The 23,172-nt window shown below is 40.7% G+C and overlaps 1 protein-coding gene across 8 annotated transcripts in view; it reads left to right on the top strand.

Annotated features, from left to right (window-relative positions):
• The window catches only part of HELQ (helicase, POLQ like), a 52,549-nt gene extending 36,503 nt beyond the window's left edge, over positions 1-16,046 (top strand). For 6 of the 8 annotated variants that reach the window (XM_047719736.1, XM_047719735.1, XM_047719734.1 and 3 more), the window contains 4 exons: positions 5,520-5,693; positions 8,280-8,393; positions 9,312-9,446; positions 15,833-16,046. In XM_047719736.1, the coding sequence (XP_047575692.1) occupies positions 5,520-5,693; positions 8,280-8,393; positions 9,312-9,446; positions 15,833-15,940 (531 nt within the window). In that variant the 3' untranslated portion in view covers positions 15,941-16,046. Of the gene's footprint in view, positions 1-5,519; positions 5,766-8,279; positions 8,394-9,311; positions 9,447-15,832 lie in introns of those variants that run through there. The other 2 variants (XM_047719737.1, XR_007125390.1) reach the window with 2 other exon arrangements.
• The last annotated feature ends 7,126 nt before the right edge of the window (positions 16,047-23,172 follow it).

Here is a 23,172-nt window from a genome sequence, read left to right as displayed (position 1 = left end):
GATATAGTATTCTTGGCTGCATGTTTTTCTCATTTAGTACTCTGAATATATCATGCCAGCTCTTTCTGGCCTGCCAGGTCTCTGTGGATAAGTCTGCTGCCAATCTAATATTTTTACCATTGTACGTTACAGACTTCTTTTCCCGGGCTGCTTTCAGGATCTTTTCTTTGTCACTAAGACTTGTAAATTTTACTATTAGGTGACGGGGTGTGGACCTATTCTTATTGATTTTGAGGGGGGTTCTCTGAACCTCTTGAATTTTGATGCTTGTTCCCTTTGCCATATTGGGGAAATTCTCTCCAATAATTCTCTCCAATATACCTACTGCTCCCCTCTCTGTTTCCTCTTCTTCTGGAATCCCAATTATTCTAATGTTGTTTCGTCTTATGGTGTCACTTATCTCTCGAATTCTCCCCTCGTGGTCCAGTAGCTGTTTGTCCCTCTTTTGCTCAGCTTCTTTATTCTCTGTCATTTGGTCTTCTATATCGCTAATTCTTTCTTCTGCCTCATTTATCCTAGCAGTGAGAGCCTCCATTTTTTATTCCACCTCATTAATAGCTTTTTTGATTTCAACTTGGTTAGATTTTAGTTCTTTTATTTCTCCAGAAAGGGCTTTTATATCTCCCGAGAGGGTTGCTTTAATATCTTCCATGCCTTTTTCAAGCCCGGCTAGAACCTTGAGAATCGTCATTCTGAACTCTATATCTGACATATTACCAATGTCTGTATCCCTAGCCTTTGGTACTGCCTCTTGTTCTTTTTTTTGTTGTGAATTTTTCCGCCTTGTCATTTTGTCCAGATAAGAGTTTATGAAGGAGCAAGTAAAATACTAAAAGGGTGGCAACAACCCCAGGAAAATATGCTTTAGCCAAATCAGAAGAGATCCCAAATCGTGAGGGGGGAGAAAGGGGATAAAAATGGGTTCAAAAAGAAAAAAAAAAAAAAATTATTTAAAAAAAGAAAGCCGATAAAGAAAAAATATAAAAAGAGGAAAAAATATATATATATTAGATAAACTATTTAAAAAAAACGTTAAAAAAGAAAACGGTAAAAGTTAAAAAAAATTTAGCAGAAGAAGAGAAAAAGAAAAAAAAATTGAAAAAGAAAAAAAAAATTTAATTAACTGCAAGGCTAAAAAATCATGGGGAGAAAGCCATGAGTTCCGTGCTTTGCTTTCTCCTCCTCTGGAATTCCGCCGCTCTCCTTGGTATTGAAACTGCACTCCTTGGTAGGTGAACTTGGTCCTGGCTGGGTTTCCCGTTGATCTTCTGGGGGAGGGGCCTGTTGTAGTGAGTCTCAAGTGTCTTTGCCCCAGGCGGAGTTGCACCGCCCTTACCCGGGGCCGGGCTGAGTAATCCGCTAGGGTTTGCTTTCGGGAGCTTTTGTTCCCTGAGCGCTTTCCATAGTAGAGTCCGGAGGACGGGAATGAAGATGGCGGCCTCCCGGTCTCCAGCCCGGAGGAGCCGAGAGCCCGGGGCCCCACTCCTCAGTGCGCCCTCAGAGAACAGCGCCCAATGACTCCCGTCACCCTGCCCTCCGGCAGCGCTCCGAGCTGACCGAGCCTGCGACCGGTTCAAGGCAACCCCGAGCTGAGAGTCACTCCTCGGCTCTGTCTCTGTAGCCGGCTTCCCCGTTCTAATACCGGTAAGCTCTGTGACACTCAGACACCCCCGATCCTTCTGTGACCCTGCGGGACCTGAGGCCGCGCTGACACCGCGTGGGCTTCACCCCGGTTAAGCCTCTGGAGCGATGTCCCTCAGCGGAACAGACTTTTAAAAGTCCTGATTTTGCTCTGTTGCTCCGCCGGGAGCCGGGAGCCGGCCCCTCCCCCGCGGTCTATCTTCCCGTCGCTTTGGATTCACTTCTCCGCCGGTCCTACCTTTCAGATAGTGGTTGATTTTCTGTTTCTAGAATTGCTGTTCTTCTTCTCTTCAATCTCCGTTGGATTTGTAGGTGTTTGCAATCTTTAGATAAGCTATTTAGCTGATCTCCCGCTACCCGAAGTAGTCTCAGCCGCTACTTCTCCGCCATCTTGACCATCTTGACTCCTCCCCCCTGATGTGTTTTTTTGTATGTGTACCTTTGCATTTCTGAAACACTGTCAAGCACATATAAGCTTCTTATCGTAGGAGAAGGTAAACCTTCTTAATCTCTTTTTCTTGGGCTACTTATGGCTTACATTATAAAAATTGTAAAGTTTTTATAAAATGTTTTATAAAATGTATATAAGTGTTTATATATATATATTTCATATATATATATAATGTTTATAAAATGTATATAATCCTGAAATAATTTCAGTTCAAGGGAGGAAAATGTATCTTCTAGAAACTCTTTTTAAAGTAATCTCCACACCCAGCATGGGGCTTGAACTTACAACAAGATCAAGAGTCGCATGCCCTTCTGACTGAGCCACCCAGACACCCCCCTAGAACATTTTTTTTTTTACATAATCTCTACACCTCATGTGGGGCTTGAACTCATGACCCCAAGATCAAGTGTCACATGTTCCTCTGACTGAGCCAGCCAGGTGCCCCCCCACACCTAGAAACTCTGTTAGGCATTCTGCTTGATGTCAGAGATTCTAAGATAAAATAGGTTTGAGGTTTTCATTGTTGTCATCGTTTGTTGTTCTTTAAGAACTCCCAATCTAGTTAGTACTTGAACTACATAAAATTCTGTAGAAGGTTGAAGTTGATAAATTAATACTTTTTTGTGTAATATTCTTATGTTACAGTATTTTGAAGTTTAGTCAACAAATATAAAGCAAATGTCTAATACACTAACTTCAAGAAGAATGGAAATAGGGGCCCCTGGATGGCTCATTTGGTTAAGTGTCTGCCTTCAGCTCAGGTCATGATCTCAAGGTCCTGAGACTGAGCCCCACGTTGGGCTTCTTGCTCAGCGGGGAGTCTGCTTCGCCATCGCCCTCCGCCCCCTCCCCCACCCCCCCAGCTAGCTCGTGCTCTCTCTCAAGCAAATAAAATCTTTAAAAAAAAAGAATGGAAATAATTTTTTAGCAAACATGCCTTCAAATCCTAAAGTTAATTTCATTTTCTGCCTTATAATACACTTTTTTTCATTTTTAATTTTATCGGTAATCTAATCTTTATTGAAACCTAATTATCTTACCTGTCATTTCCCCTGTATCTTTAATTACATAAATATTACTAATTTCATTTTGAAAAGTGAAAGATGGTATTTACTCACATTAGAATTGAATGTTTAGTTGTTGAGTGTTCATGTTATCACAATATTTTGATTGGGTCTTTTACCTCAGAAATGCCTATGCTGCTTAGACATTCAAAATGTTAAATAAAAATATTTCATAAAACAAACGTTTTATATACAACTTTAACATATAAAATAAAAAATCAAAATAATTTGAGGGGCGCCTGGGTGGCTCAGTGGGTTAAAGCCTCTGCCTTCAGCTCAGGTCATGATCCCAGGGTCCTAGGATCGAGCCCCACATCAGGCTCTCTGCTCCACAGGGAGCCTGCTTCCTCCTTCTCTCTGCCTGCCTCTCTGCCTACTTGTGATCTCTGTCTGTCAAATAAATAAATAAAATCTTAAAAAAAAAAAAAAGAGTCCTCCTTTAAAAAAAAATAATAATAATTTGAAACTCGTTAACAAATAATAAACATTTACAAAATCTTTTTAGAATAATGCATCTTTTTAAACTTGGATCAGAATTTATTTATTTTATTAACATATAATGTATTATTTGCCCCAGGGGTACACGTCTGTGAATCAGCAGGCTTGCACAATTCACAGCACTCACCATAGCACATACCCTCCCCAGTGTCCATCCCACCCCGCCACCCATCCCTCCCCCACCCCCAGCAACCCTCAGTTTGTTTCCTGAGATTAAGAGTCTCTTATGGTTTGTCTCCCTCCTGATCCCATCTGTTGCATTTTTTCCTTCCCTTCCCCCCATAACTCCTGCCCTGCCTCTCAAATTCCTAATATCAGAGAGATCATATGAGAATTTATTTTTGTTAATGAAATATAGTCAATAAATTTTCAGTTGATTTAATTTCTAGAGAACAAATTTACTTAAAATCAAATTTATTTCTCTACATTGAAAAAGACACTCCCGTTTTTCTTTAGATATTTCTTATGAAAGATCTTGAAATTGGTATAAAGCATCTTTTCCTACCTTGTAATTAAATTATATCATTTTTCTTGGCTTAGAAAATACATTCTAAGCAAAATCTACATTGACTCAAATGAAGGTGCACCAAAATTGGGAAATTGAAAAGCAATTTCTCCCTACTGGCAGTTCAACTATCGTGATTTTCAGCTTGATGCTTTTTAAAAGTATCAACGTGTAGAATCCGTAATTCAGTCTTCAATATGCCACTGTAAGTTCTCATCCCATTGTTTTACCACATGGGGATACAATTTTATATTTTATACCCACTTTTTCTCCTTCCAGTTCATCCTGTCTTTCCTCTGGTTTTAAGCATCAGTTACGCAGTTTCTAAGTTAGCTTGATATTGGTTATGAGATACTTTACACAAGAACTGGTCACTAGATACTGCGGGCAGAAGCAGCTACACAGAAATTGTCAGCTCTAGGTAGGTTTTTCTCTCTCTGTTTTAATTTTAGAAACATTAATTTTTTATCATGACCATGTAGAAATCATAGAATCTAATATTTACTTAGTCTACAATATGGATAAGCTTATTAACATACCTATCCAAATAAATGCATTTGTTTAATTACATTCACAAATATATACAACCTATAAATACCACAGTAAATGTAAAGGTCTTCCCAACTCCTTCCTTTCCTATATTCTTTTCCTAGGGCTACCACAACAAATTAGCCCAAACCGAGTGTCTTAAAACAGCAGAAATTTATTCTTTTGCAGTTCAGGAGGCCAAAAGTCCGAAATCAAGATGGCTTCCTCTGGAGGTTCTAAGGAAGAAAACAACTTGCTTCTCTCCTAGCTTTTGGTGGTTGCTGGCAATCTTTGGTGTTCCTTGGTTTGTAAATGCATCCCTCCAGTGTCTCCATTGAAGACTGTCATCTTCACATTGCTTCATATTTGTGTCACTCCGTGTCCTCTCCTCTTAGAAAGACACTGGCCACTGAATACAGAGCCCTAAGTGGGCAGTATACACGTGGGGTGATTTCATCTCAAGATCTTTAATTAATTACATCTGCAAAGATCCTATTTCTAAAATAATGTCACATTCACAGGTACCACAGGTTAGGAGGTAAACATATCTTTTTGTGGGGGCAGACACGATTCAACCCACTACAGCTTCCCCTGTAGAAGGAAGTTTAAATTGGAAGTAATTTGGCATATTTTCTTTTTTTTAATACTTGGAAAAATGATCACCTGAATTAGTCTGAAGTACCTATGGTAGAAACTTAGTTTTATTTCTGTGAAATCATTCGTTCTGGCTTTTCTGTAGTATAACTTCATTCAGATTGCCTTTTGTCCAATTTCAATATAATGTACATTTTTAGCAGGTCCAGGACATAAATTTATTTGCTTGTCTTTCTAGAAGGTGGACAAGGACATTGTCAACAGACTATACCTGTCTTTTGTTCTTTATACCCTGCTCAAAGAGACCAACATCTGGAGTGTGTCTGAAAAATTTAATATGCCTCGAGGCTATATACAAAGTCTTCTCACCGGAGCTGCCTCATTCTCCTCTTGTGTGCTGCATTTCTGTGAGGTAATTCCACTGACTACATGACACATGCCTCATGCGTCTTTCTGTTCTGACTGCTGCTAAACTCATAAACCGGTTAGTCATTATTTCCTCACTGTTGACTTGTTCTATTAATACTAAGCACTCAAACCGTATTTAAAATATACTTGTTTTTTTCTGCTTATGAAAGTCCTATATACTAACTTATGGTAAAGATACAAAAATGGCAAAATCACCTAAAATATTTAGCGAACAAGTAGAAAGCACCCAGTTATGGGGCCCCTGGGTGTCTCAGTCAGTTAAGTGTCTGTCTGCCTTCACCTCAGGTCATGATCCCAGAATCCTGGGATCGAGCCCCGCATCAGGCTCCCTGCTCAGTGGAGAGTCTGCTTCTCTCCCTGCCTCACTTGCAACCCACTTGTGCTCATCTTCTCTCTCTCAAATAAATAAATGAAATCTAAAAAAAAAAAAAAAAAAAAAAAACCTTAAAAAAAAAAAAGAAAGCGAGCACCTGGTTATCCCTACTCATAGAACCACCACTAGTAGTGACAAGTCTTTGAAATCAACTCTTAAAACCGCAGTTCTCCATCAATACAGATTGTGGGGGTATCTCTCCCCTGGTGCTAACCATGGAAAGTGTCCAATGAGTGCCTCGCCAGTACCCACCCAGCAGGCACCTTGTCACTCCTGGGACCATGCTCTCATGATCGCCATAGTATTTTGCCATTTTTGTTCCCAGTGTCTGGCAGCTGCTTTAGGTTTCTATGTCAAATGTACAGTTTAATTAACTCAAGAAGAAAACTTTATTTTGGCCATTTGCATTTGGGATGCATTTGTTTAAGACTCTACTAAAACCAGCTTTCAGAGTTTCCTTAAATTGCATAGCAAAGCTTACCAGACTTTCTACTAGGATAATTTTGGGGATGAATTGATAATATAAGCCCATTTTGGCTGCATTTAAATTTCTTCTAATTGAATGGTGTAATAATCCTTCCATATTTGTTTCTATACTCAATTTTTTTTTTAATTTTATTTATTTATTTGTCAGAGAGAGAGAGGGAGAGAGAACAAGCACAGGCAGACAGAATGGCAGGCAGAGGGAGAAGCAGGCTCCCTGATGAGCAAGGAGCCCGATGTGGGACTCGATCCCAGGACGCTGGGATCATGACCTGAGCCGAAGGCAGCTGCTTAACCAACTGAGCCACCCAGGCGTCCCTATACTCAATTTTTTAAAAACATTTTTCTCTCATGAATCTTATTTTTAAATTTGAAATCTTCATTTTCCCCATCTTAAATTTCCATATTCTATGTACGTATATGGCAGTTAATTCTGTAATATGTATTAGTGAGTAAATAATCCAGAATACTTGACTTTGGGTTGAATGATAATTATCTTAGCAAATTCGCATTTCTTAATATCTCCTACTTATGCTAAGTTTTAAATATTAGCTTACATTCCCTAATCATGTGCTAGCTAAGCAGTAGACAAAATTTATAGGTAGTGAGAAGCTAGCCTTTATTTTCTTAAGTTTTCTGTGTTTGTGTTTCTTCATATTTAAAGGTACTTCCCCTAACATTCTATCCCTTTGTTTTACTTAGGATTATAAGGACTTCAGCCTTATAGAATTGTTCAAGTAAAAGAAACTATCAAATTTGAAAAACAACTATAACTTGATGGTTGATCCTAGACACAATCTGCCCGACAGCTCGTGCTCTCATGAGTGTATTTTCAGTATTTTAGAGTGTTTTTTCCTTTTTAGAAAGCTATGTAAGTGGTATGAAATAGTACATCAGTAGTATTAGTTAAAATGCCTTCAACTACGAGTAATGGGAAAACCCTACAGAGGTTTAAACAACAGCGAACCAGGATGGTCACGTGTAACAGGACAGCTGGAGCCAAGGCAGTTCAGGGTTGGCGGACTGGTCATCCTGGTCAAGGTCTTCTTCTCTTCACTCTGCCATCTCTAGTGCATTGGCTGCTCTCCTGGTGGTCACAGAGTAGCTGGCTAATGCCACTTCATGTACCACGTGTGCTCACAGTGACACCCAGCCGTTAGAAAGTGACCTTTAAAAAACAACTACGACAGAAATTTTCAGACATAAAATAAGACAAAATAATATAGTAAATGCCCATTTACCACCCACCTTTAACCGTGATTGACCCACGTCTTCCAATATTTTTACTGTCTTAAATATTGCTTCCAGGATTTTTTTGTTTTGAATATTGCTACATCTTGCATTGGGATCCTTCCATACGTAATGTTTTGTCTTCAGGATGAACTCCCAGAGGTGGGGATTGTTTTCAGTTACTTGGGAAAGAAACTGCACGTTCACTTGCTGGCATTTTGATAAAAAATGAACAGAGCTCTTCTCAGTGGCTCGTTTCCAACTTCCCGTCTTCTTCCTCATCCCAGAACCACTTAATCAAATCCCTCAGTCTCTGCCCATGTTTCCTTATGATAACTTTGTGTGGAATTGTTGTTCGTTTCTGGTTTTACCAAGTTTCAGAACTCACATGAGGGAACACCCTCTCTGGGCCCCTACTATGCCAACCAAGCTTAGAAATGACTTACCAGATCTAAATTCTATGTATTTCTTTGTATTTTGTAGGAACTTGAGGAGTTTTGGGTTTATAGAGCCCTTTTGGTAGAACTTACCAAGAAGTTGACTTACTGTGTCAAGGCAGAGCTGATCCCTCTCATGGAAGTGACTGGAGTTTTAGAGGTTAGTGGCTTCCCAGTTTCCCAACTGAGATGATTTCAACTAAAGAAAAGTCAGGTTTGACTATTTTGTGAAGTCTTATCACAAGGTAAATAACAACAATGGTCTTACTTCTCATTTATCATGAGAGGTTGGTTGTGTGTGTGTGTGTGTGTGTGTGTGTTTCTTTATTAAATTGTTGTCATGGCCTCCCAGAAATCCCCTGTCGATCTGGAAGATGTTCTGACGAGAAAAATCACATTTGTGGAAAAACACAACAGTAGGGATAAGAATGAGACTCCCCGAGTATATGGTCCTTAGTGTCTCTTCCTTCCTCCACTCCAGCGGAGAATTGCCTCCTGTCGGTGTAAACTCAGTGCTTGTCTCAGGAAGTGGTGATTCGGGGGCAACAAGGCTTACTTCCATTTCCTGAGGGAGTGAGAACCAAGTCTCCTCACCTGGTTTCTCAACTTTTTGTTTTTAGCCAGCTGTTGATTTCAGCTTGTTCTGTTATTCAGTCCTTCTGTCAGCAGCGTGCTTCTGCCTGGGAACAGGCCGAACATGCACGCTCATGCACGCACCCCAGCAGTCCCCTGAGCCCTGAGTAGTTGTGAAAACATTTTAAGGATATTGCACTAGAACATCTTGACTGGGCGTCTAAAGTAATGCCCCTCACCTGAGTGCCTTAATGAATTCCTCATTCCTGATTGCAACACGCATTGGCTGACTTAAGCTGCACAGAAAGCTGTCTTGCAGTCAGATTGGGACTACCCAAATTCATATTTTAAAATTTCTCTGGATTCAGATGTGTTATCTCTTCATATTTATTATTACCTTAGTCTGTTTCTATCTTGCATGTGAAATTTTTCCTTCAATAAGACACTTGATTATTTTTTTCTAATCCCAAATTCTGACCCTGCTGATTTGTGTAATACCTTTTAGGGTCGAGCAAAACAGTTATACAACGCAGGCTATAAAAGTCTGATTCACTTAGCTAATGCAAATCCTGAAGTGCTCATAAGGACAGTTGATCATTTATCAAGACGCCAGGCCAAGCAAATTGTTTCATCAGCAAAGGTAAGCAAACAGGGGCGCCTGGGTGGCTCAGTGGGTTAAGCCACTGCCTTCGGCTCAAGTCATGATCGCAGGGTCTTGGGATCGAGTCCCGCATTGGGCTCTCTGCTCAGCAGGGAGCCTGCTTCTCTCTCTCTCTCTCTCTCTCTCTCTCTCTGCCTGCCTCTCCATCTACTTGTGATCTCTCTCTGTCAAATAAATAAATAAAATCTTTAAAAAAAAAAAGTAAGCAAACAGACCGTTTTTTACCCTTCATGATATTTTGTAGTGTTACCTCCTTATACTTTGGACATAAAAGCAAAAACATTTAACTATAGACACAAAAGTATGTACTTACAATATGTGGATAAAATAGTGCATCTGTTATGCTACAAGGCTCGCTAAAACAGGAAAAGCACCTGTTAAAAATTAGGCAGTCTCAAAAGTCCCCTGAGGTACAGAGAATGCTGGAACACCCAGAATTCTGCCTCCTCACGCTTTCCACAGAAGGCCCCTCCTCAGCATCCCTGACATCTGGTCTTCCCACCTTTGCACACCTTCGTTGACAAGGAGCTTACGACCTCAAAAATTAGGTAGTTCTACCTCTGGACACTCTCTGTGTTCCAAAAAGCACCCCAGTAGTGAGGCTAACTGTTGCCTTCTTACAATATGTACCATTATGTTGTAAGTTCTACCCTCTAGAATTAGTCTGTTTTCTTTGCTCCTATGGTTGTTCTTCACATATTTGAAAACAGCTCTCTTTGTGTCCAAGCATTTCTCTTTTCTGTTTCTTCATCCATTAAATGATGTAGCTTTAGGCAGTTACTGTCCTCCTAGTTGTCCTTTTCTAGACATGCGCCAGTTTGTCTTTTGGACCTGTCCCCATCATAGTTGGGCTTTCTTACTTTTGGGGTATATCTGTTAGAGTCTAATTATTAGGAACAGAAAGCACACAGTAATTTGAAGAGGAAAGTTCAATATAAACAAGGTTTATATTGTAACAAGGTTATTAGTTGACTTCTAAGGGGTAGACACAACTTCAGCAACCGTGAGACGAGACGGAGTAAGGAGAAGAGCGTCTGCCCCCACCCACACCACCCGCTGCGGAGGGGATTCACTGGAGAGAGGGTGTGGGACGGTCCGGCAGATACGGTGTTCAGGGACCAGAGTAGCACTGCAGGAGCTGTCAGGGAAGACACACCAAACCGGGGAAGAGAAGTCCCATCCTCCGGCAGTCCCTCCAGTGCCCTCTACTGACGAAGCTGAACGTTGTCCCAGCTGGCAAAGGGGTCGGTTTACAGGATCCACCTCTAGTGTCTTTCTCTACAAGACAGCGGGGGATGGATTTGGAGCTGAGAGACAGTAAAATTGATAACTAGTGCTCTCGCACAAGATAGTCAAGGTTCAGCTTGCTTTAGTCATGGAATCAGCCATTTTTCCAAAGAGCTGTAGTTCTTTTTGGTGAAGAGTGGTATTTTAGAAACCCAAGTTTGAGCAGCTAAGTATGCTCATAACCAGAGAGAGATATCATTGTTTCTAGGTTCTTTTAGCAGAGAGAGCCCATATATGGAGAAATGTATATTTTTCTCTACTTACACATAAATTGTTAAAGGCCATGAATTCGTTCAGTAACTCCAATTCTAATTTTTCCAGGTACATACTGCTGCATAACAAAGTTTTACATCACAATTTAGCAGCTTAAAACAGCTATTTTATTGTGCTTATGTTTTTTGGATTAGGAATTCTGGAAAGGTTTAGCTGCATGATTCTTACTTGGAGTTTCATGCAATTACAGTCAGATTTTGACTGGGGCTATAGTCATCTGAATTGGACTGAACTGGATATCCAAGATGGTTCACTCACATGGCTGGTGGTTGAAAATGGCTGTTATTTGGGGCTTTCAACTGGAGCAAGTACATATGGCCTTTGCGTGGGGCTAGGGTTTCTTATGGCATGGCAGCTCAGTTTCAAGAGGAAATGTCCGGAGAGTGGGCATTTTGAGAGATCAAGGCAGAAAAGGCAAGAAATCTTCTGAACTAACCTCAGAAGTTAAGTAGTATCACTTCTGCTGGGTCCTGTTGGTTACTAGAAGACCATTAAGATCAGCCCAGATCCAAAAGAAGAGGAATTAGACCCCAGCTCCACATGAGGGCAGGACCAAATAATTTGTAGTCATCTGAATGTCTGCCCTCTGGTCACAGATTATTTACATTCCTCCCACATGCAAAATATACTCATCCTTAAAAGATTTATCCCTTTGTGGCATCAGACTCGGGCTCAAGGTCCAGTGTTTCTTCTAAATCAAGTCTAGGTGCAGGTGATGCTTCTTGAGCACAGTTTTACAGATATGTTCCTCTCTGAAGAGCTGTGAAGATGAACAGGGGTGAACAGAGACAGGAGAACCACCGTGTACTGCCATTCCAAAGAGGGAACGTGTGCCACACATAGAAGCAGTTCTGGTATCCAGCCGGGCACGTGTGGCTAGTTGCTTGGTTAGGACTTATTTCTCCCTGGGAATGATTCTTCCTGACTTTGAATCGCTCATCGGATTCATTCCTTCTTTCCCATAAGGAATGACCCATGTTTGCAGCTGGGTAGCTTTCTCAGTCTTTTCCCTGTCCATAGAAGTTCAAGGGCTCAAAGGTTCTTTTTATTTTGTACCATCTCTGCCACTTTTTATTCAATCTAGTATAATTTGTTTTAAGATATTGTATGTTTCTTATTTATCTATAGCTTAGGTTTCTTTCTTTTTTTTTTTTTTTTTTCCAACGTATGTAAGCTCTACGCTCAGCGTGGGCCTGAAGCTCATGACCCCAAGATCAGCCTGAAGCTCATGACCCCAAGATCAGGAGTTGCAGGTTCTACCAGCTGAGCAGCCAGCCACAGTTTGGGTTTCTTACAGTATGAGGCTGGAGTAAGAGCAGGAACATTCAGGAGCTCTTAGAATGGTCTCAGTCCAAAAACTAATGCAGAACTGCAATTTCTTGTGACTACCCTTGAAAATCACACAGCATCATTTCCACTACATTCCATTGGTTACAAGTGAATCCAGGTTCAAGAGAAGAATCAAATCCCACCTGCCAATGTAAACATCAAAGAATTTCCAGTCACCTTTAATCCACACTGATCCCACTACAGGACTCATTGTCATTCTACCCTTTCTCTTATTTTTACTTCCTTTGTCCAACAGTGAGACACCCAGCTCCTGTCTTCATCAGCATACTTGTCTGTTTTGCTCAATCCTAGAATGCACTGAAAATAATTTCAGAATTGTTAAGCCATACTATTGCAAAAAAACTAATGAGTTCAATATTATATATGCTCTTTTTGTCTTTAGTCTGAGAATATATAACTGAAATAATGTATTCAAATGTCACTTTTTAAAAAAAAAATCTGCTTCACTGTGGTTATGTAATTCATTTGAAGAGCAGTTAGATTCTGTTTGTATCCCATTTTAGTTCCCCCCCATCCTTGTGAATTTTTAGTATGTAAAACATGAATGTATTTTCTGTATTTTAAATTGAAGTAGTTTTACTAGGATATCTTTACTTTCTTTTATTTCTGGAAGTTTCCTTGGACTGTAGTTTTATTTTTGTAATTAATTGATTTATTTGAGAGAAAGAGAGCATGACACACTCACATACACGTGTGATTCGGGGGTTGCAGCGGGAGAGAATCTCAAGCAGACTCTCCCCTGAGCATGGAACAAACGCAACCCGGGGCTTGGTCCCTTGACCCATGAGATTCCCATCTGAGCTGAAGCCAAGAGTCAGATGCTCAACTGACAAGCCACCCAGGTGCCCCAGATTGTAGTTTTATTTTTTTTTTAAAGATTTTATTTATTTATTTCACAGAGAGAGATCGCAAGTAGGCAGAGAGGCAGGCAGAGAGAGAGAGAGGAGGAAGCAGGTTCTCCGCCAAGCAGAGAGCCCGATGCGGGACTCGATCTCAGGACCCTGAGATCATGACCTGAGCCGAAGGCAGCGGCTTAACCCACTGAGCCACCCAGGCGCCCTGTAGTTTTAAATATTAGTTCAGTATGATCCACTGTTTCATTTTTCTTTCTTAGCAACGCTAGTTATATGTATGTTGAATCTTCTTTGTCCATCTTCCATTTCAATCTCTCTGACCCTTTTACCTTTTTTTTAAAGATTTATTTATTTATTTGAGAGAGTAGGGGTGGGGGTTACAGAGGGAGAGGGAGAGAGAAACTTTAAGCAGACTCTGAACTCAGCATAAAGCCCGATGCAGGGCTCTATCTCAGGATCCTGAGATTATGACCTGAACCAGATGCTTAACCAACTCTGCCATCTGGCGCTCCTTTACTTTTTTCTTTATCTCATTTTCATCATCTTGTTTTCTTGTCCCACCCGTTCCTGTTCTCATGACCCTAATTAAGTTTTATTATAATCTACTCTTCTTTGATCACTTTCTTGGTTTTTATTTCTAATATGATTTTGCCTGTTTCTTCCACTTCTTACCTGAGCTTACTCAACTTTGGTTTCATTTCTTCCTGTTCTGGGTCCATCTCTTTTCCTAGTTTGGGACTTATTCAGATGTGTTTCCCCCTGTATCTCCAAATAATATTTATTTATTTAATAATACTTAATATTTTATATTTTATATTAAATAGTTTATTTGATACTATTTAATTCAGTTTGGAATGTTGCATTACAGTTCTTCTGCTTCGTAGTTGCTTTCAGGAGAATAAATTTTCATGAGCTGAAGAGCTTTGATTCTCATTTTCTGTTTTATTTTACACAGTAATTCAGTATAATAAGAACTGCTTGTGCCCCTGCGCGTCTCAGACAGAGTCGGCCCTCTGGAGTGGCTGATGAGAATTCTGGCTTAAAAGTCTCTTCTGTCCACGTAGCAAAGGATAGTTTAGTGAACGGCTTGGGGTGGGAGGGGAGTGCAAAGAAAAGTGTGTTCTTTGATTTTTTTGTATTTCCTTTTGTCCTACAGCATCCTAAATTTTACCCTCTTATTCCCCCCACGGCCGCCCCGTGCAGCTTAAAGGGCTCCTCTCCTTTTTCACTCCTCTTCCCCCCCCCCCCCCAGGGGTTGCCTTTCCGAGACTGCCTTCCAGAGTCGCGTGAGCTTTCAGTCCCTTCTTGTAGGAAGTGCTTCGGTCTATCAAGAGTCTTTTCTCAGTGTTTTTATACTTGGGGTAGCCTTTCTCTCTCTGGAGGTGATTATAGCGAATCTAAAACCTTCTGTTTCCCTCTTCTCCTTCCCATGTATTTTTTTTATCAATCTCACCATCTCTGCAATCCCTTGGACTGGAAGCTTGAGAAAAGGTTCTGCTGCGATTTGGCAGGTATTTTTACCATAATACAAAGATGATGGTGTTCTCTGTACTCTGACAGTGCTGGCACATGGGTTCTGCACAGTGAACTTGCTCTTCTTCTTGGTCAGTGTAGTTTTAAAGGGCGCGTTGGGAGATTAGTTTCACATGGTCACCATTACGTCGGCTACTGGAAAGCTTGCCTCAGTGCCTTTTAATCTCTTCTATCTATAATTCTATGTAGTGCTATGCTTTATGTCAAATGAGTAGAGTGTGTTTTCCACTTTCATTTTGTGTCCTATGATTTTTTTTCCCTCCATGTGATTTTGCTGAACTTTTTGTTATAAAACTTATGTAACAGAAGTAATGCAAATTCTGCACCCCAGGATACCCAACACCTAGCTGCAGCAAACACCAAAACTGTATGTCTGGTTTTTCGTTTTTAAAAGTTTATTTTTTTAGTGATCCCTACACCCACTGTGGGGATCGAACTCACAACCCCAAGACCGAGAGACTCTACCAACTGAGTTAGTCAGGCACCCCTTTTTCTGGTTTTTAAAAGAAAGAGGGAAGATCATTACTCAGCAAATATTCATTGACATCTACTGTGTGCCACATTCAGAAATATTTTCTTGACTCATTATGTTTCTTTTGAAATTAGCCATGTTAATTTTAGGAGCTTGAACAAAATTTTTCTTTGAAACACTGATAGAGATTTTTAAAAGATAGCATACTAAACTTTGAGGAATAATAAAAAGCAGATATAAAGGATAACATTTTCAAGAGCTAATTAAATTTTTGCAAAACTGCCTTAAATTTTACAGATTGAAAGTTAATTTTTAAGTAGCTGAGTCTTCAATAAAACAGATCTTTGAGAGTAATAAAGCTCCTTTCTTTTTGGTATACCAAGTGCCCTGATCAGCTAAAATGCTTTAGCTAAATGCTTCAGTTTCATTTACTGTAATCACTTGTGCTTAAGTGGCTGTTTTTCATTCTCATTATTGGTCTTAGTGTCTGGATTGCTGATGCGTAAGGGTTCAAGGATCTAATAGACAGTGGTAAAGAGGCAGCGGCTCTCTGACAATGCATATTCTGGCCTCATGGCTTGATGTTTTTATTGTAGATGCTGTTGCACGAAAAAGCAGAGGCTTTACAAGAGGAAGTGGAAGAGTTATTGAGGCCGCCTTCTGATTTCCCCAGTGTTGAGGCCTCTTCCACTGAAAAGGCATGAAGCTGTCTGACGAGCATTTTCAAGCAGTAATGATTGATTGTGCATATTTTTATTGAAGATTCCTTATAATTTATCAATGAAAAAATACATTTTAATTATACATGAAGAACTGTGGATGATGTTTGAATATACTCACCTTCCCATTAATAATCCATCTTCTTTGACACTTGTACATGATTTCCCTGCTCAGATGTCTAGTGTCCACCACCACAGTGAAATCCAACTGCTTCCACTTATCTCCAGCCTGCATTTGCAGCCAGACCTTGTGTTATTCTCTTACACATTTTTTCATCAAACTAGACAAAATTGAAATTGAAATCCCAGAAATCCCCCCAGAAGGGATTTCCTAATTGTTTTTTTGTTTGGGGGTTTTTTTGCTAGCCCCAGTGCACGAAAAGTTATCTTTAAGATGTACTGTGTGGGTACACACGGGTGGTCTAGCTGATTGGTCATCCACCTCTTGGTTTTGGCTCAGGTCATAAGCCTAAGCCCCACGTCAGCCTCCATACTCAGCGTGGAATCTGCTTGAGATTCTCTCCTCTCCCTCTGCCCTTTCCCCTACTTGTACACACACACACTCTCTCAAGTAAATAAATAAAAAATTGTATTTAAAAAATGTACCGTGTGCTTCAGGTGTCAGCTACAAACTCTAAAGTACGGTCTCCTCTATGAAACTGTCCAAGTACGTGCTCCTCCCCACCCCATACGTGAGTTCTATCCTCCTGTGAGTATTCTGGGCCCTTCATTACGCCCATGTCTTTATTCATACCACTAGTTTGAAATCCCCTGGAGGGCCAAGACCTTTTTTGTCATCTTTGGATGCCACGTGGCACTTAGCGCAGTCTATCACACAAAGTAGGGACCTGTGCAAAGAAGTACCCAAATTAGCAACTCGAAGATTCTCTTTAAACACGACTTAAATATTGCCTCTCCCTATCCCTTTTTAGATTATAGCTCAAATGTCGATTATAGGAAAAGTAATAACTAGCAATGTTTTTGAGGGCTGGACTGGCTTAAAGATTTACTCACCTGTCTGAGACACCCACTGAAAACATGGAAAGAGATCTACAGTCTCAGTTCTTCATGCCTTAACATTTTAGACGAGACTATCATAACCATCATTTCCCTGGTAATTTCTATGTGCCAGGTACTGTTGTAAGTCTTTCATGTGTCTGATTTAATCCTTACGACAACATGTAAAGCCCATAATATTATTACTTCCATTTTATAGATGAGTAAACTGAAACACAGAGAAGTTAAAATAACTTTCCCAAAGTCACGTACAAGTTAGTTGCACAGTAGGAATTCAGACCCAGGCTCTCCCAACTAAAGTGTGTGCACTTAACGTTCATCCAGTATTGTCTTAGTAGAACCCGCCCATTTTATCCTCTCCTACGTGTCCCTTTCTCCTGGCCTTGATCTTATCCCTAGTGCCACATCTCATTCGCTGACACTCAGCCCTTTGTACGAGCCAAAGTATGGCATCCAATGTCTCAGTAAGACCTTGGGTTTCCCTGCACATATCCACTTGTTACAGCTAAAAAAGTTGTGAAAGAGCCACTGGCTAGCCTGCTGGCTGCTCGGTCCAGCCACTGAAGTGTGCTCATAGTGGCTCATAGTTCAGTCTTCGTTTTTTTAAATCTAGAAACCCCAGTTTCATGAGTCCACCTGAGTAAGCAAGCTGAAGATGAGTGCCAATTTTTGCTGACCAGTTTATAAGAAACCGAGTAGTAACCTTGATTTATTTCTATGTATTTGTTTTTAATTGAAGTATAGTTGACCAACTTAATTTAAGATTAGAGATGGCAAGATTGAGGGGAGGGGGAGCTACCTTTACAGAAACCAAAATAGCTCCATCAGCAGTCCAGGACCATCTCCCCCTATCGTCAATCAAGGTTTCTCTAGGTAAGTTCAACTAAAAGGCTATGTGAAGTGTAATGATGCAGTAGTTTAGCCCTAGAAGACTTTAAAATGTAAAGAAATATGAACATTCCAGCTCTACAGAAGAAGGAAAAAGGTCAATGGAAACAGGGTGAAAATAAAAATAGACTCAAATACACTTAAGAATTTAATATATCAGAAATGTTTTTCCAGTTCATGTGACAGAAATCCACATATATCTAGTTTCCATGAAAAGCAATATTTAGTGACCACATTCTCAAGCCACAGCTGGGATACAACTGGCCTGAAACGAGGAGCACCAGAGACTCAGCACCATGGGGGACTTGCCACCTCCCCTCAGGCAACTCTGCACTTAATAGCTTCAAGACCCAAGCAGAAAGAGCTCTACATCCCATCATGACAAGGGAAACACCAAGGATATGTAAGCATTTGCCATACTTGGTTTTCTTTGACAATTTCTAGTCGTAATTACATTGATAAGTGTATATTTTCTTTTGTAACTCTTAATGGTAATAAGGATGACAAAAAACTATCATTTATTGAGGGTTTTGTCACATGCCAGGACTACTAAACATTTGCCCATGTGTTATCTAGATAATTCCTCTCAGCCATCTGAGGTATATGTTATTTTTTACTCTAAATGTTACAAACAAAGAAAGTGTGCCTTGCCCTGGATCACCCCATTAAGTAACAGAGCCTCACACCTGCATCATGCTGATAACTCTTTTTTTTTTTAATCATTATTGTGTTTATTTACATTATGAGCTACCCTGCACATGTTTGGGAAGGAGTTGATCAAGATGGCAGACTTAACTGGGGATGGAGATATTATCCTGAATTATCTAGTGGCCCCACCTAATCGCAAAAGTCCTTATAAAGGAAAGAAGTTCAGGAGAAACAGAGTCAGATGATGTGATGTAAGAGACCCAACAAACCATTACTGGCTTTGAGGGTGGACGGGGGCCTAGAGCCAAGGAATGCAGGCAGCCTCTACAAGCTGGAAAAAGCAGAGAACAGATTGTCTCCTAGAGCCTCAGGAAAGAACTCAGCACTGCCGATCCCCATTAGCCTTCTGAGACCCTCTTGAGACTTCTGACCTTCAGAATTGTAAAATAATAGAATTGTGTTGTTTAAGCCAGTGATTTGTTGGTGATTTGTCATAGCTGCCATAGGGAACTAATATATCTGAAAATAGCATAGAACACAATTAGAAAACCACCATTCTAGAGGGCCCCTTGTGGATCACAACATATGAACATTCTAAGTTAATTGTATTTTGCCCATTGAAAGGACGGTTTTATATTCCTGAAAATTGTAGAAATTAACTGCAATAAATGCCTACCACTTCTTGAAAGATTTTTTTTTTTTTATTTTAGAGAGACAGGGAGAGTAGTGGTGAGGGCCAGAGGGAGAGGGAGAGAGTCCCAAGCAAACTCCATGCTGAGCACAGACCCTGACACAGGGATCTATCCCACAACCCTGAGACCATGACCAGAGCCGAAAGAAACCAAGAGTTGGATGCTCAACCAACCACACCACCCATGTGCCCTGCCTACCATTTTTATTAATTGCACTTTTCTCTAGTGAAAAGTTTTTTTTTTTTTTAACTTACCCTGTTAACAACAGCTTAAGTAAAACATAAAAGTCCTACCTCTGGTTGATTAAAACAAAACAACAACAACAACAACAAAAAATCCAATTACCACAGACACTGGAAGTTTGAATCCCTAACTGAGGAGTTTTACAAGCCATTTAATCTATTAAATTTTCCCACACCTTTTTTTTTTCTCTCTTAAATGGGCATAGAATGTGTTATAATAATAAAGAGGTCTGTGTAAAACTATGAAAATGTGGGCCCACAACAAGGGATAAAGAACTAGTTGTTATAATGCTGTATGCTAAACGATTTTTTTCCTTGGATAAAATATAATATTGTCTGATCACACACAAAATCAGAGAAGATGCACAGGAAGTAACCTGACTCCTCATTCTGTGTAAAGTGCAGTAACACCACTTTGATTCTGAATAAATGTGTAAGCACTTAGAGAATTATGATAACATCCCATTGCCCATCCTAGAAATGGTGAGGGAATTCAACATCATTTTGTTGAAATTTCCCAAAGCTGTTTGAAAGCTCCATGAAAATATCTAAATGCATTTTACTGAAGGTTTTGGATATATTTAGCCTGATGCTTGATACTGATGGAAAACAAATTTGGGATATTTGGTTCTTGTTTCCTGCCTAGTTAACATGAACTGTGAGCCACTGATGAAACAGATGAAACAGGATACAAAAGACCAGGGCTTATAGACACTAGAGAGAGAGAAGTGGGAGGTGGAGTTTTTGAGAAAGACCTGGTAGAAGAGGTCTGCCGTGAACTAGTTGCTAACAGGGCAGAGGAATTGGGAATGTCTGAGATAGAAAGGGAAAAGGACATCTGGGAAGGGCAGACATGAAGATAGTCTTCTAGCCAAAGTAAACAAAGTGAAGACTATATCCCACACCATCTGGATATTTGAGCTCTTAAAACAGTAATAAGAACCCAAAACAACAACAAACAAACAAAGCAGCAAATGGTGACTACTCTCTACTTTCTAATCTGGTTTCCCTCCTGATCATTGAGAGGCACCGATGACACCTGACGGAGGTGCGCACATTGTGGCCATATGGACAGAGCCATGTGGAGATCAAGTTCATAACCTCAGCCCTGTGAACATTGTGATCTGTCTAAACTAAACTAAACTAATCCAGACACTGGTTAAAGGGGCAAGGATAGACTTTATTCAGTAATAACCACTGCACTGGGGAAGAGGGTCCAGTGTGAACAGAGCTCAACTTCTATCCATGCAGAGGGGATGGGTGTTTTAAAGCCAGAATGAAGGAGTAAGGAGGGCAACAAGTGGGAGTCCCAGCAGACTGGGTTTACTCATCAGTGCTTATCTGGAGGAGAAGCAGACTTCTAGTATCTTTGCGACAGGAGGTAGTGGTTAGAGCAAGCTGCCCATTGCCTGGGTCGGGGAGCCAGAAGTGCCCTGCACATCTGCATTTCAACAGGAGACTCCAGGTTCTTGAGAAGGCAGTGCTGGGTAGTAGAGGCTGTGTATTTTTCCCATTAACATGTTGACTATATCATGCCAGTCCTTTCTGGCCTGCCAGGCCTCTGTGAGCAGGTCTGCTGCAAGACTTATGTGTCTAACCTTGTAGGTTAAGGACCTCTTGTCCTGAGCTGCTTTCAGGATTTTCTCTTTATCTTTGAAACTTGCGAGTTCACTATTATATATTGAGGTGTTGACCTATTGTTATTGATTTTGAGGCGGTATTATGCTAAGCAAAATGAGTCAGTCAGAGAAAGACAAATACCAAATACCATATGATTTCACTCTTCTGTGGAATTTAAGAAACAAAACAGATGAACACAGGGGAAAGGAAGGAAAAATAAAATAAGATGAAAACAGAGAGGGAGGCACACCATTAGAGACTCTTAACTCTAGGAAACAAACTGAGGGTTGCTGGAGGGGAGGTGGATGGGGGGAAGGGATAACTGGTGATGGGGAGTAAGGAGGGCACTTGATGTAATGAGCACTGGGTGTTGTATGCAACTGATGACTCACTAAATTCTACCCCTGAAACTAATAATACCGTATATGTAAACTAGATTGAATAAAAACAAAAAACAAAAATCTGGGGAGACGAGATGGACAACTTCAAGGTTCCTGAAGTAGCTGTGGAAGGTTTTGGGTGAGGTATTTCTGGGGCCTCATTATTACCAGGTTCTAGCTGGAACAAATAGTACTTCTCTGGGCAATTTTCTCAGGCAGATACTTTAAAGAGATTTGGGGCCATCCTAGGGGTGCAACCTTGAGCAATTAGAAATCATGTTAGTGTTTACTCAGGCTTTAGCAGGGCCTTCTGGGGGCTACAGAATGGATGAAATCATTCATGCTGAGAGTCTGCAGGTTTTATAGTTCCAAGCCAAGTCCTGGTCCAAAAGAGTGCCCTGAGGAGACTATCTAAAGTGTGGTTAAAAAAAAAAAAAAGTTTAGTCAAGGAAAGGACCTTCGTCACTCTTTAGTTTTGTTCAAAACGCATCACATAGCTGACTTAAAAAAATTCCATCACCAAGACTGATACCTGTTTTCCTTCCATCTATGTTACACAACCTTAGTTCTTGGTTCTTTTTCTCAGCATGATCACAAGGGTGTAGGAAGAGGGGTTTGTGTAAGTAGTCCCCACTCTTCACATAGCTTTTAAGTTCATCTTTCAAGACTCCTATAGCAGGAAGAAGCTGAAATGACCTTGAACAGCTTCCTCTTCCCTCGCTTGGGCCCGACCAGGTGCAGTTCAGAATAACCTCAAAGGGACTTGAACTTTTATAGGCAACAGGCTACCTTGTTCTTTCCAGCCAGCGCAGACATACAAAATCAAAATTAAATGTTAATGATGGTGGTGTCTGTGCCACTCTGCTGGGGAAACTAAAATGCAGAGAAACGAGCCTCTAACAGCTGTCAGTGACAGCTGCCTTCCCCTGTGCCTCAGCTTCCTAGAGTTATGCCAGATCCCACCGTCATCAATGACCCCGCTCCCAGAAAGACTCGCCTGTGCCAAGATGTTGGGCTGGAGGAACATGTGTTCTTGCAGAAGCTGAAAGTCCTTGAGAGAAGCGCAGAGAATGTGAGTCCACATCCCCACAGAGAAAAGGTAAGACTGTTGTGAGGCCTCCCTGACTAGGAGAAGAACAAGAGGCACGAGCTTGGCCTGCTGCATCTGTCCTATTACTGAGGACAGTGCGTGCTTTGTCACCTTTTCCTGCCAAATGAGCAGATTCTAGCAGATGCTGCAAAACCTCTTTCTTGTCAGTTCAGCAATGAGAAAGAGTCTTTCCCATTATTTATTCCAAATGCATAACTGGGATGTTTCTGATTTATTTATTTTTTATGTTTCTGATTTATAGCGGCTTGTGATTTCATTCATAAATAGTGACTGATTGGATTCCTACGTCTGATACAAGCCACTAAGCAGGCTAAGACCAAAGAATCCCAGATTTCTGCTCTTCCGCCATGAATTTCAGTGATCTCTGGAGGAGAAGGTTGACTCCCACCCTCGAAACAGGTGCCCTGGCTGGTCTCTGCTAGAATTCCAGTCAGTTGTTCCCAAGGTGCAATGGCTTATTCCATATCTCTGGGAACACTTGTCACATCTATGTTGTGAATTAAGAGGTTTCCCAGTGTTACTCAGGTGTTTTATTTGGACAGTTTGCCGCTGCTTATGGTAGCTTATGCTACCAACATAAATTGGTAGTTTTCATGTATGGGACTGCTGGGGGCGTGGT

This window comes from Lutra lutra, chromosome 2 (genome assembly GCF_902655055.1).
Source record: "Lutra lutra chromosome 2, mLutLut1.2, whole genome shotgun sequence".
Lineage (NCBI taxonomy): Eukaryota > Metazoa > Chordata > Mammalia > Carnivora > Mustelidae > Lutra > Lutra lutra.
This window is presented reverse-complemented; position numbering and strand designations above follow the sequence as displayed.